At 39.6% G+C, this 15,139-nt stretch overlaps 1 protein-coding gene across 1 annotated transcript; it reads right to left on the bottom strand.

Moving 5' to 3' along the window:
• Positions 1 to 1,254: 1,254 nt before the first annotated feature.
• Positions 1,255 to 14,603, bottom strand: NADK (NAD kinase). The gene is made up of 11 exons (XM_054394968.1): positions 14,403 to 14,603; positions 10,218 to 10,301; positions 6,426 to 6,555; positions 5,812 to 5,917; positions 5,526 to 5,611; positions 5,132 to 5,234; positions 4,189 to 4,340; positions 3,585 to 3,684; positions 2,880 to 3,037; positions 2,554 to 2,636; positions 1,255 to 1,540 (listed from the first exon to the last, which is right to left on the bottom strand). Exons 1-11 carry the CDS (start codon positions 14,573 to 14,575, stop codon positions 1,393 to 1,395), a joined length of 1,323 nt encoding a protein of 440 aa, XP_054250943.1. The 5' UTR covers positions 14,576 to 14,603; the 3' UTR covers positions 1,255 to 1,392.
• Positions 14,604 to 15,139: the final 536 nt, after the last annotated feature.

The raw sequence follows: 15,139 nt of genomic DNA, 5'->3' as shown, positions 1-15,139 counted from the left end.
ATAGTATGAGCATGAGACTGCACCACAAAGAACATAAATGTAAACATTATACTTGGGTTTGATATTTTTTCAGTGTAAGTACAGTACAAACGCTTTGTTTTTCCCCCCAACTATCTTCTTTTTTCTTTTTCTATTGGGTTTTGTTGTTTTTCTTTCATAAAAGCACATAGAATAAAATATGTACATAGAGAAGTTAGAAACAGTTGAAAGCATCTTTAAAAAAGTAAATACAAGACTTAGAATATCTTGAGTGTGCTGAAGGCACCATTGCTACTCTACTGGGAATGTGTCCTCTCCTTTATCAGCCTGCCACTGCAGTGTCCCTTTTTCTATTACTCAGCACCAAGAGCTGGAAGGTACTAGGGGAAGCTAAGGGCATTCAGAGCCTAGCACAGGATATGCTTTTCTTCAAGGCAATACTGGAACTAGACAGTATAGTAGGAATTGAAGACAAGATTCTTCTTAAAAGCTTGGGGAATTGTGGCCTTTCACTTTGTAGTCTCTAAAGCTACCATTTATCCCAGATAATCAATCAACAATAATATAAAACCCACCAGACTGATGATTCCCACCAAGAATTGGAGAGCTGGAAACCAGCTCAGCTGCAAAAATGGAGATCACTGAAATAACCAAGCTCAGCCTAATGCTCATCCACAGGGTTTGTGGATGCTGACACAGTGATGACAGCCAAGGGTCAACCACTGTTCAAATGGGCATGAGATATAGAAATATGTATATATAAAAAATATATACATGCTTTTTTTCCCCCACTAATTCCATCTATTAAGAAAGAAACATTCTTCAGGGGTGTTTCTCCACAGTGTGTCACGTTTGCAAGTAAAAGAAAGGAGGAAGTATTTTAAGAGCTGTCTCGATTGAGAGCTGCTCTGGGTAAGACATTTAAGCTAACAAAGAGGAGCTTTGGGGTTTTCAAAAGAAAATTTGCTAGAGCCTTTATATGTGTATGGAATTACTTAAATTCCTTAAATGGAATTACAAATATACCAAATCAAACAGAAGATTTTAATGCCATTTTGCTACTGCCACTCTTCTGTTAGGTATCTACATTCAGCTTACCATGTAATTGGTAAGTTAGAGGTTACAATCAAATCTCCAGATGCTTTTGTCAGTACCATTCAGAAGTAATCCAGATTGCTCATGTGAAGGAAATTCACATTGGATTATAACAATCAGAGCTCAATTTCTTCCATTCCTACTCTGGGTAGACAGGAAGTAGCACAATTAACTCCCAGCCCTCAGCAGATCACAGATAGAATCCCTACACATGTCTGAGATGGTGACCACACTCGTTAGCCAAGAACTTGAATATCCAAGCATATAGAAGGGATACTGCCATATTCCATTCCCATGAGTCTTGTTAGATGTAGACACTCAAAATTCTTCTTCTTCAACAGCAAAATTGTTTTGCTTCTTCCGCACATTCCAGTGTAAACACTCAGCCAAGCTCTCAAACCAGTCGCTCACAGGGTCTCGGAAACAGATCGAAGGAAGGGGATAGCAAGAGGTAGTGATGCTAATACTGTAACAACACAGGAACAGCCCAGTCAGTCAGGGACAATGAACAGCAGTTTAAACACAATCAAATCATCTCCAATTCACTAGCTGTGCTTAGACAATGGGGTAAAACAAGCAAGTTTAGTCAAGCAACAACCAAGTCTGCGGGCTCATCTCCACAGAGCTTGAAACTGTAACAGATGCACTGTGGGCAGCATTCTTTGACACGGGGATAACACTGAACCCACTCCTCCACCTCCTGCAGTCTTCTGCAGGTCTTCACAACAACATCATGAGGACAAAACATAATCTAAGTCACCACCTTGATCTTTTAAGTTTCAAGTCTTAGCTATAAGTAACACCACTTAGTCTGGCATCTAACTAAGGGCCAAATCTCACATTTGAACTCTCACTGGTCTCCTGATCTATCCTCCATGACAGGAAATACACACAGCTCAAGATGGAGTGCCATGCTAGCTATGCATTTTCCTTCCTTCCTGGCAACTTGTATGGAGAAGACAAAGCAGAAGTTCTCCTGTACCAGTCAGATATCACAGCTGCCCTAAATCACCTTCAGTCAGGGTAAGCCACACCATTTTGCACACAAAACCAGAGGCAACTCAACGTGCTGCTCAAGGCACTAGCACTGCAAGTGACCACAACACTCACTGAGTTCACACAGTTTAAACCACCTGGCATTATTCAGAGTACTGCTTACATAAACTCCCCTTGGCTTACACCTTCTCAAGCTACTGAGCCTTCTCTTTAAGCTAAATTTACAGGCTTTTCTGAAGACATATCCATCTTCCTTGCCAAGCATGCAGTGCTGACATGCTTCAGCCTTAACCTTTCACTTGCTTTCATGGGAAGATCTGAAAGCCTGAAGTTAAAATACTTTTGGCAGTTTGTGCTATAAGAGGTGTTAGAGTTTATAACAGTTTGTTCATTCACTGCCAGCAACCCTTTTGATGGTTGTCAGAGAATGAGAGAAGTGCATGAATCAGTGTTTTCTAAACTATAACCCCAAAAAGGCCTGACCTGTCTCCATGGCATATTTCCTGCCTCTTCCTTCCATCAAAGGAAACCCATGCTGTATTCCTGGCATCTGGAGAGAGCATAATCTGAAAAAGAGAAAATAACTGAACTTTAGGTCCCAAAACCAGTTTTCAAGAGCAAGGAACAAACACCTCCTCCATCCTCTCTCTGAGAAACGACCCCTTGCACAAGTTCCAACCCTGGTTTATACATGTTTTTCCACAAGCAGTAAGCCTACTCTTTGGAAATACAGAAAGACTTTCCAGTTATTATCTGGTTATTACAGAAGTTTTTAACTAAGAAAGAGAAATAACAGAGGAGAAGCTAACCTTGAGTTCCACTCCAGCAGGAACAACAATAGGTCTGAAAGACAATGAGTGAGGGCAGATGGGGGTGATCATTATGGCAGGAACATTGGGATGAATCATAGAAGCTCCTGCTGCAGCTGCATATGCAGTGCTCCCAGTTGGTGTGGAGACAATGACTCCTGTGAAAGGAGCAGAGATTTCACTAACATTAGCATCACAATCAATCTGGAAGACAACTACGAAATAGCACTGTTGTGAAAATGAAGCACAGAATGTATCAGCTTGTGTTTCACAGCAGAACTGCCGTCTAAGACACAAAAAGGCAGAAACTCCTCTAATCCTGGCACAGCACGTTTTTTCCATGAGTGACACTCTTTTTTTTTTAAAGGTAAGAGCTTTAAAGATTAATGTCTCTATTGCATCTGAGGCCTTCAGCAAGTTCCAGGTATCCAAATTTTTCTGAGTAATTTCTTGCCCTTAGCTCTAACATTTCATACCCAAAGGAACTGCCACTTACCTCCACAAGTCTTACAAAACTTCAGTGCTTCACTGTGGAGCACATGAGTTACCAATAAATAAACACACCTTTCTTTGCACACTGATGTTTTCTGTCACCAGAGTGAACTGAAGCTTGAGATTCTGTTTCCATGTGAGAAAACCCTCTAGCAAAACAGCAACAGCCTACATGTAAACTGATAAGCCATTTAAGTCAAGAAGCAGACTCACCATCTCCTTGCACTGTTGTTATCAGGTGCCCATCTAGAAAGACATCTACATTGGAAAGGTAAGAGGAAGGGCCACGATCCACTACAACTTCATTCAGGACCTGCCATGACACAAAATATTACACCAGTCTGCTGCTGCTGCTGATTTGGCAATGGAATCAATGACAATCCAAAACCTGCTTGCCAGACCTTTGAAATGCTGATTTAGGACCTGGACCTGCCAAATGAAACCCTTTACACTTCTGCCTTATCAAGCGCCAGCTGAAGTTTTTAGATGTTCAGAATTATTTCCAGAAGCTGGTTAATAACAATGTGCAGGGGTTTTCTGTTCACTTATTAAAACAAAAATCTTTGGGACATCCCGTTTTAGAACTACTGCTTTGTTTGCCACATAGAAGGAAAGTATTACTACAGGAAAGCATCATATTGGCACTTATGATTGCAGAAGGTAATGAAATAGCCACTTTAGTGCACATACTTTAAATTGAGCAATATGGATCTGGCCCACAGCACTGTGTAAGTAAACTAACGAACAGGGAAAAGTGACAATAAAACAAGTACAAAATGATTTACAAGCAGTTCTTTTGCTTATTTTGCCCTCTGACCTGATATTGCATAATTTGCTTGCCCACTTCTTTCTCTAGATTTGTAGAGACCACTCCATTTTCTTCTATACCATTCTGCACTGCCATCTTCTCCCTGTGCTCTTTTACCACTTTGACTTTCAGCCTGCTTCGCAGAACAAGGGCTGCATTGCCTAGAAAGGGAAGAGAGGAGAAAGCACACCAAGTGATATGCTGGTAGAGAAACTAAACCCCTGTGATGATTAGCAAACTGTACAAAATGCCATCCACTTACTGCCCCTGCTTTCAACATGCCCAAATTCATTCACAAGGTAAGTGCCTATATTTGGTTGAAGCCCAAAACTCATTTTTAGTAGTAATGAGCAAAGTTAAAGTCCAATTTGAACCCAGTCCTTCCTCCCTTTCCTCATGATGTTAATAGGAGATTTAAGTTTTCTACAGATATGCTTATGATGGGAACACACTGCTGGGCTTGTGTGATCCTCACTGAGCCAAAAGCTGAGCTTAAAGAGAATTGGAAACAGCCATTAAAAGAACATTCTAGCAACAAGAGGATTTGAGCCATCCTTTCAGCACTCTGCTTTGGATGCAGCTCATTTCTTTCCTTTTACTACTTCATTTGCCTGACTTGTCAGTATTTGAGCACTGCACTACCACAGCCTTCAGAGTCATGCTCCAGATGTGCTTTTAGCTGTCATTTAACATGAGCTCTGCATCATCTTTTACTTGTTTACTCCACACCAAAGTTCTGTCTCAGCCATTTTCCCTTAGAGAGCAGCACAGAAAGCAGCACTGAATGGGACAATGCAAGGCAATACTATGGTTAGTTTAGCATAAGTTTCTTGTGTCTCAATCTTATGGGACCACCTCAGAATGAGGTGGTTAAGAAAATTTACTTGTCTTGAAAAAAGCTGCAGAAAATGTAACAAAAAAGAAACACCACACCTTGTCCCCTTAAATTTACCTTCTATAACCTGAGTGACTTGGGACTGAAAATTCTCAAAATTAAATGGAGTAAGAAATCCAAGGGATCCCAGATGAAAAGCCATAACTGGAGGTACACTACCCTATCAATAAAGAAAAGAATTTAAAAGCTACTGAATAAAAGCAATTCATACTTCAACTAATTGCCTGTAAATACGTTTGACTAATGATGCAACTGTGCATAACAAAACCAAGACATTACATAAACTATTTTCAGAGGGTACAGGGTAAAACAGGCTTTGATTTTTAAAAAAAGGAACGAACAGCAAAGGACAAATGCTGTCCTAAACAGCAAAGGAAAAAACCCCAACCCAACAACCTTCAAATACTTCAAAAAGAAAAGGTCTTTAAGTCTATTCCCCACAAAGACCAACCTGGAAAAGTGAAGAAGCATAAAGTAAGGTCCCATCTCCACCCAGGCATATGATAAAGTCTATCTGATTGGAGATGTCATCATAATCTAGAAGAATATTGATATTTTTAATTAAGCTTTATCAGCAGGCTCTATTTCCTAGCACAGAGTATAGCATGCCAACATTCACTCACCAGTATAAAAACACAATCAAGAGGTACCAACAGCTGTTTGCAAAAGACATTAGTTCCCAAACAACTAAGGAAATACCAAGACAAACCAACTTCACCTTCAAGAAATCATCATACCTTCTCTGAAGGTGCAAAATTTCTTCTTCACTGGTCCAAAATTATCATCATTAGCTATAGCAGGGTCTTCCAACACCTTTTTTTCTACATACACTATCATATTGTTCTCCTTAAGAAAGGTAAGATAAGCTTGTTAATAACTGCTTCAAATGAAAAAAAAACTTGACTTTTCTCAACATTTGCACTAAAAACATACAAACATTTTAGAGAAGTGGTCTGCATCTGTTGGCTGCTAATGCATGGTCTGATTCTAGTGAGAGTTTTGCAGCATGCAAAATAATAAATGAATAAATCATCTAATCAATGAAACCATGGAATATAGGTTACATGATGCAGAAACACTGCTGTTTGTTCAAGGCTTAAAGCTTTTTATATCCCATTCCCTGTAACTTAGACTGCAAGCAGAATGAAGGAATGTTTTGGTTTTACTTTTTTTCCAAGCTCTTTATAGTACATAAGTATTGATCTTAAGCTCTGGAATGAGTTTTACTACTTCCAGTGACAACAGGTAAAACTATTTTTTTTCCTATCCAATTCTGCACATTCCACATGCAGCAGAATCAATAATTGAAAACAGTCTAGATGTGAAATTTTTCCTTCTGGGAAGAAATTACCTCAGTAAGATACACACAAAGGTCTTTGAAAGGCTGCAGCAGGCTGGCATCCCGGATCTTTTTAATCACAAGGACACTCTTGGGAGGTTTGTTCCATGTCAACCGCTGGCTTGCTGGATCCTGAATGTGCCTAGAGAACAGGAAAAAAAAATACAGTGCTGCTACCTTCTGTTTTGTCAACCTTCTGGTTAAGAATATATCCTTGCACTCAGCCCTAGAACAGTAGAAAGAAGGTTTGGATTGTAATGGTGCTTTTCCCCCCACGAACCAATCAATGCTTTATGATATGGAGACAGTAACACAGTATTAAGGTCTCCATTCTTGTGACTGCTGCCATGCTGCCAACACCTGCAACAGGGGCTTGAACAGAAGGCACTGCAAAAGCTCTGGAATCAAGTTCTTGAACTGACATCTCTGCAGATGCTTCCAGCCATAATGCTTCCCTCTGTCTTGTCTCAATGCTCTCTCCTCTTACACTGACTCCAAATAAGGAGACACATTCAATTAGGGAAACAGGAAAAGCTACAGCACAAACCTTTCCCTGGCCCATACTGGAAGTCAAACAGCTCAAGCCAATGTAAATTTAAACAAGAGTGCAACAATTCCAACCCAAATATTCTTTTGTTTCTTTTCAGCAGTGTTTCCTTCAGCACTTTTTCACTAATACTAACCACTTTACAGCCACTGTGTTCTATTGTCAGGACAGAATTCTGAGGCTGGAGAACCCCAAGGATAAATACAGGTACACAATTCTGCAGCTTGCAAGAGGGTTCAGTAAGAGAACACTTATGCTGATTAGGAATACCCAGCTGTATTTCCCTTCTTCATTTCTATCTGCTGAGTTGCATAATTGCACACTTGCACTTCATGCATATTACCAGGATCCCATCCTTTTCCATATGGTGCAGGCATAATCCATAAAGCAAAGCAGATTAGTAGAAGTGCTGGGCAAGCCAAATTTACAGAGAGATTTGGATTTAGCACTTCAAGGGTTAAAATAAAAGAGATGCTGCTGCTGGAGGTGGACTGATCTGCTCATTTTCCTTTCCAAAATGCCTACATTCTACATATAAATACTACAGGAACTGATGAAGTGGTCTAATATCAATAACCTTTACTACCAAAACTGACTTGACTAACCAACCAAGAGCTACACTGAAAATAGTAAAAGAAAATAAACTAGGAAGGGCTGCATGAATGTGTTTATTGCTGCCAAGCAGCTGCAAAGAAGCTGAAGTTTTCTGTGCTACTTCCAAGACAAATGGTGCCTGAGGGAATGTTTTCTATACTCAAAGTTCATTTCATAAAAACTAATTCAAGTCTCAATACAGTTAAAAGGCAGAAAATGCACCCAGAGAAACCACCCCCAAAAGCATTTCAAGATGACCAGGCTATCTTCTAAAGCTGGCTAAAAAAAACCCAGATTGCATTTCATAAACTTCATAAAACCAGACTCCACTGAAACGAAAGACAAATCTCCTTCTGCCGTACTCACCAAGTCCAGGAACTTCTACTAAAAGAAAGATTATTCCTAGCATGCTTTAAGATCTTCATGTTTCCTTCCAGAAGTCAGGGAAAAGTAACAGCTCCAAAATAAAACCAAGCTGTGGCTTTTATCGCTTCTTAATACCTGCTACTTCAAACAAAAACATTTCTCTCTAATTTTTTTTCCAGAGTTAAGTATTTCAACTAGAATCAATACAAAGTTCTGAGGCTTTACAGAAAAATCCTGCAGAAAATGGTTTACTACCAATCTTTAGAGGCAAAACTTCATGATAAAAATCCCATTTCAAGGGTTTAAAACCAGGTATTTGACCTCTCTCCAACACCTGATTCTTTGTTCACCAAAAAGTCATTCAGTTCATCTGCTCATCTTACACAAGTCTTCATAAAGCAGGTTTTTCAGTACAATCACTGACACTAGAACTTCAAGAGGAACCAAGACCTTCACTAACTTAAAGGGAGGGGGGGGGAAAAAAAAATCAAATAGTCTGTTAAAAAATGCTCTCTCGTGAAGAGACTTTAACAGTATTGCTGACTGCAGAGAAGAAAACTCAAAACAAGAAAGTTTGGCTTGTTTACAGAAGCCATAATAAAACCATATAGTATATGGTTTTGTATAGTAAGAGTAGTACTTTACAATTGTCTAAGACTAGTACTTTACAACTTGGTCTTCAAATTGCCATTTCCTCCAGTTCCCTTTTCTGCCCACCTGCCCTGAGCACTGCACAAGCAGCCTTGTTCCTGGCAAGTAGCTTCTGCTCGCTATCGCCTGCAGCCTCTACACTCAACTGATCTTGACACCATGGTTATATCATGCCCTGCTGGCCCAGCCCATGGGGAGGAGCATGCCCATCAGTCAGGTGGGTAAACACACAAGGCAAGCTGGGCTTCAGATCAACTGCAAGACTCCAAGCCATCCACTTTAGAAGAGCAAGAATGAGGAAGCTGAGTTACTGGACCCCGCAAGATTTCACCATGCTTTCATAGGAAAGGAAAGGGCACCACCACCCTGTTCTAAAGTTCACTACTACTGAGGTGAAGATTTAGGCCAATAAGTACTTAAACACCCTATATTTAACTGAAAGAACAACAAAACGTTTTAAATGGAAAAAAACAGGGACCACTAACTCGGTTACTCTGTAGAACTCTGACATTCCTCATTTGATCAAGAACCATTTAAGTATATATAATACATGGTGTAAAAAAGCAACACTTTTATACCATCTAGCCTAGAAAGTTAAAATGTTTCTATGCCTAAGCAGAAATCAGCTCTTCATTTCACTCAACCTATTAGAAGAGTCATGATACTGATACACTGAAACTGCCAGAGATCAGGCACAGAAACCCAAACTACTAACTCAGCATGAGAAGGCTCTCCTCAGATTTCACAGTATCCAGAACAAGTTCTCCTTTCCTTGTGTTGTCCACAAAAATTTCAGGTCCTCTATCATTCCTCAACACTGCTCTTTATGTATTTCAGTGATGAAATAAAAATGGTAGCAATAGCTCCTCTACATCATAATTAGATTGCTACAAGGGTGTTTAACCACATGGAAAGTTTACTGCCAATTATGCTGGGAAGTGCTTATTATAGCTGCCATCAAACTGTGGATTGCAGATGACGCAAAACATGCCTAAAACAAACTTATTACTGTTCACATGCCCTGCTCTATGTGAAATGGTTAATTTTACCTTTTTTTTTTTTTTTTTCAAAACAGATATACTGAGCTGTGAAAACAACCTGCCAATAGTTTAGGTAGTAGATGGTGAGCCTAAGAACATCACATGAATTAGTAATGGAAAACCAATAAAATTAATTTCCTTTTATGTCTGCGACCCTGCAGGAAATATTCCAACTGGCAAAGCTGCTATCAATGCATCCAGAGAAATACTGATTATGCCCTAGCACCCCTTGGGAGAACAAATCCCAGTGGCATTCAAACCCACACTGTACTTTCCAAATTGCAAATCAAGCTAATGCCCCTCTAATGGGGTTTGACTCAAGAAGACAGCTCAGCAGCGCTGGTGCTCTCCATCCTTCTCTAGCAGTGACTTTAAATGATCAAAACAGTGTGATAAAAATGGCAAGCCAGTTTTGGCAGTGCAGATCCTGAGCTGGCAATCAAGCAGCATGAAAATCACAGAATGCCAGGCTGGAAGGGACCCCAAGGATCATCCAACCTCTCTAAGTATCAGGATACAAACAATTCTAATTAGAGGGTCAAGAGTGGACAAGCAAACTCAGTTCTTCCCCACAGAATGAGCATCATACCATTTATTTGTACTTACATAATCGTTTTAGGATTTTGCAGCATGCAGGCCTTTGGTCCAAACGTGGTCACTGGGCACGGTCCATGCAAGGAGCGTGTTCTCCTAATGACATGGGTATAAAAAATATGATCAGTAAGTCAAAGGTACACCAAAAACAATTCTTTGAAAGGCTGCACTAAGCAATACAGAGAAAAGTATATTTCTTAAGCTTGCAGTATTGGTTGATCAGCCAAGGCAATTTTATACCTATCAGCTCTCACATTTCACCCAAAACTTACCTCCTGTACCTGCTCCTCTAAAGTGATTTAATCACAGTTTACCCCTTCACATACTGAATAATCAGTTGCTTCTGTGGATTCATGTCCAACCTGCAAAGATCCTATTTCTGCACACTGCAATACCGAGCAGTACATGTGTCCTTCACAGAGACCAACAAAAAAAGTGTAGATAAATCCCAAATCCTAAAAACAATCAATTTCCAAGGTCTCACTACTGTGAAAAGGAAAACTACTATGTTTAAGAAACAAGGCACAGACCATTCCTGTTTCAGAATTAGCTGTGTAATTCTTACACATTAAAAACCTTTCTCAAGCTGGAGTATGAAGGGCATTTAAAGAACTAAAGGGCACATTTCTGGAGACCTCAGTTTGTTGTGATATTAAGTAACAGTCAACACAAGAGCATAAACAAGTATTTAACACTTCCAAGTGCTCAACCTGGTACTGGAGCAGCTGACAGAACATTTCAGATTTTTTAGGAAGTGATTTAATAACACTGAGAACCGATCAAATCAGACATGTGGCAGCATTCAGCAGAAACTCAAAAAATATCTGTGGTGACACTAGCTGAGAGAAAGAGCAACAGGGATCAGTTTTTGTGTGTAATTCAGTAGTCTCACAACCTTCACTTAAGAAGTGTGCCTAATTAAAAACCAAAACACAAGCCAAGGCCTTTTGTTTACATAGTATAACCACTTTCTCCTCCAGAGTATTTTGGCATGCATTAATTTCTGTTGACAGTGAGCAAGAGAACCAAACAAGCAACAAAATAAGCCTAAGTCTGTTGTTTTCAGGCCATGTTCTCAACAAAACAACTCTTAGTTGTGTGTCAATAATGTGTGTAGAGGCTTGTTCTGCATCAGTTCCTAAAGTGACATCAGCTTCACTGCTGCAGACAATAACCACAATATTCTTCTGCATTTCTTGAAGTGCTACATCTTATCTCAGAGTACCCAACTTTAGAACAGGCCATGCAGAATGATGAAGTCTGGTATAAGTACACATAAAATAGCTTAATGAGTCTTCTTCATCTCAATAAGGCTCAGTAATGTATGCAAATTAGGTTTCCCAGTGTAAGTCTTGACAAGGATTTACAATGGAATCTCCAACACCAAGGCAACACCTTCATATTTTTTTTGCCACAGTCAAGTCACAGTAACGGTGTCCAATCATTTAAATGCTTTTTTTGTTGTTTAAATCTTTGCACTTAATAAATTTATACAACACAAACTCTTCAGTTCTAAGGTATTTGGAGATATCTATCTACAGTATCAGACCTTAGGCTTTGAATAAGTAGGAGGAAAATGCTATTTTTCCCCATCTACTTATCTAGTAAGAGCTAATATGACTTAGTTTTCAAATAAACAGCTCTGAAATGTCATTTATCCCCAGACTTAAACCCCACCCAGAACTCAGGATTACTTCTAGCTCTAGGATGAGATTATCTGGAGCAAGTCAGAACTGTTCTGCCTTTCTTCCCTCCCACCTCCTTCAGCAAGTCTCTAAATGGGAGTAAAACTTGCTCAAGTCATGTCACTGTTGAAACATTGTGTAAATGCTATTAGAATGATTTCATTAAAAAGCAGAGGGAAATAGGCCTTTCCTGTGCTTAATTCAATAACACAGGAACTGGTAGCTAACCTATTGCTTGGCAGTCACAAATCATTACTGCACTGCCTTTTATTGTGTATATTAGACAGTAGCTCAGACCAGCCCCATGACTCACTCTGGTACTAAAAAAAAAAAAAAATCAGAAATCTCATAAAAATCAAAGCCAGATGACAGGTTAAAAAGACGTTATTCAGGAATTATAGCAACATCTTTTTTGGTTCCATGTCTAATAAAATATATGTGTGTGAGAGATTCCAATTCCCTTAATTAAATGAGTATTGAATTTCCTGTATCAAGGGATATTTGTTTTTCAATTTTTTTTTCCATTTATAAGTCCAGCCATGACTAATGCAGTCAGATAAGATCATTACTAAGTGCTTTGTAATGTTCACCTTATCCATATTAAAACAGAGAAATGAGCAAAGATTTGACATAATTAGAGATTAAAATGTGCTAATATGTGCAAAGGAATAGTAAGTTTCTATCTGCATGTGACAATAACTCTGGAAATTCGGAAAGTTAAACACCACCCTGACAATATCAGCTCCCTCTTCTCAAGCTGCTCCCAAATAACTGTCCTTTCACCTTCTTTCCACACAGGTAACTATTCCATACCACTCCCAGTAGCTGGCTAAACTCTATTCCTACAAGAGGCATTAAATACCCACATCTGACCTTCATGGCATTCAAAGTTTTCCCTGCAAGCTCTAATTAATCACTGCTATAAACTTCAGTTGAGATTTGCCTTGGTTTCATCAGTACTCAATCTATACACAATCCAGTAAATAGAAGGTGAAATCTTGAAGAGAAGTTAAAGGTGTAGTAAGGCTTGTGTTTGCTAGGAATGAGCAGCAGTACACTGGATATTACACAGCTTGTAGGACCAAAGCATTCATCAGCTCAAAGCAAGGAGGTGAACACTTCCCTCCGAGTACCACACAGCAAGCCTGAGATCTCTTGACTCTGCAAAATGCTAAACTGAAGACAACCAATGAAAGAATGCAGAGCATCCTAATGAAATAAACCTGATCAACAACAGCCCTAATTCAACCCCACAATGGGTAGTAGGGTCTACAAAGATAACTTCTAGCTTAAAAAAGGTAGTTCTTTAACTAGTAGTTACTTAACTAGAAGACAATGATGCACAAAAATAGTATGGTCTAAATAAATCTAAACATGGTCTAAATTCAGATTGACTAAGTTTATATTCTTAAAGGTTTAAGTGGAGAACAGAAAACTCATCAGTTTTAGAGCACTTTTAAGTTGTTAAAATCTAAGTCTTACATATTGACTACAACACAGTGCAGCAGCAGTACAGAGCACAGCATGTACTTTCCACAGCATGAAAGCACACAGACCTTCCGAACCATGCATGCAAAGCAAGTATTTTCCTAACCTTTTAGCCTCTTCAGATCCAGGCTTTCATTACTCCTCCCTTCATAAAGGTTCCCCCTGTGATCTTCAGCCTCACCCATCTAGGCTCTTGCCCTGCAAGAGCTTTCCTACCAGCAAAGCAGTAACTCTGGATGAGAATTTCAGCTGTTGAGAAACTCCTCCAAGATTCTGTCTGTGCTTTTGCAGAGCCACAGTGTAAGTCAGGCAGAATTCTGCTATCCTTCCCACAAGATCAAGCCACGCTGCTGCCCCAGCCTGCTACTCAATATTTACGAATCCAAAGATCACAAAACCCAGAAGTCCTCTCCACGCTGTCCACATGACAAGAGCCTCTCAACTAGATTAAAAATTTGGCTCCAAGGAAATGTGGGCGTTTCTCACTCTTATGAAACAATCTGCAAGCACAAACTTTGTGCTGCCTCACCTTACCATACAATCTCAACACTCATCCAGGTTTTGAGTACACTAGAGCTCCAGCAGCCCTCACAACCAGCCAGGACCCATTTCCATGAACATCTCTTCACAGATGCCCACCTACATCACCCACAGCACGGTTCACTCATCATCTTCCTCTTTCTTACCATGAACCACTATTTTTATTTCAGTTCATTACCACAGAATCACAGAATGTTAGGGGTTGGAAGGGACCTCTGGAGATCATCCAGTCCAACCCCCCTGCCAGAGCAGGATCACCTAAGGCAGGTCACAGAGGAATGCATCCAGGTGGGTTTTGAATATCTCCAGACTCCACAACCTCTCTGAGCGGCCTGCTCCAGTGCTCCTATCACTCCCCACAGCTTCAAGACCGTGGTTATATACAAAAAAAGGAACAAAAATTAAAATCTAGGTAACATGTTTTTAAAATGCTGTTTTCACTGTTCTTAAAGACAGCACTGAGAGGAAGAGCCAAGAGCCATACCGGAATTCTTTGGTGCTTCCTAGGGCTGGTGAAGCAGACAAACTTCGTGACTTCGCTCGTCCCCGGCTAGTGTTGCTCCACTCCTCATCATCATGACAGGTTGAGCAATGATAAGCAGAATCTGAGCTCCCATCAGCCTTACTGGCACACAGTTTTTCTCTGTTCATCTCCATACTGGAAGTGAAGGAACCTCAGTGAGAGAGAAAAATTCAATTCCTGTGGAAAAACACCAGGAGAAAGGGGATAGGGGAGAGAGAGAAGGGAAATCTCAGTATGAGCAAAGCTAAATGATAATTAAACACTGATAAAAAGGATCTGGGCAGTTGAGAAGCTCTTCAAGATAATCAGAAGACACTGGAAGGAAAAATGCCCAGAATTAAAACATGTATGCCCCCAGATTTAGAAGAGGCTCAAAACAGAGCTGTTTCAAGACCAGCACAGACTGGATGAAATGCATTTATTTTAGATGCTGAAGAAGATGAAAGGCTTTAAACATTTGCCAAGAAATAAAGACTCAGTAAAAACTATGAAGTCTTCTATTAAATGATGCACGTATTGAACAAATAAAACTAAAATATCCTAGTACAGAAAATTAAAAAAAAACCTGTCCAAATAAGGAAAAAAATGCAATTAAAAAGGTAATAATAATAGTAGTAGTAGTAATAATAATAATGATAATAATACCCTTCAGATTTTCATTAAAATGATATTAATATCAGGCTGAGAAGAGGCAAAAA

Source organism: Indicator indicator, chromosome 32 (genome assembly GCF_027791375.1).
Source record: "Indicator indicator isolate 239-I01 chromosome 32, UM_Iind_1.1, whole genome shotgun sequence".
In the NCBI taxonomy this organism is placed as follows: Eukaryota; Metazoa; Chordata; class Aves; order Piciformes; family Indicatoridae; genus Indicator; species Indicator indicator.
Note: the sequence above shows the minus strand (reverse complement) of the source record. Positions and strands in the feature narration are given on the sequence as shown.

Excerpts from the sequence above, each read along its gene's own strand:
- NADK (XM_054394968.1), bottom strand. The coding sequence starts at position 14,575 with ATGGAGATGAACAGAGAAAAACTGTGTGCCAGTAAGGCTGATGGGAGC. Across the intron at positions 5,612-5,811 it reads ATTTTGCACCTTCAGAGAAG|ATTATGATGACATCTCCAAT; the intron begins GTATGATGATTT and ends ATATTCTTCTAG. Across the intron at positions 3,685-4,188 it reads AGCAAATTATGCAATATCAG|GTCCTGAATGAAGTTGTAGT; the intron begins GTCAGAGGGCAA and ends GTGTCATGGCAG.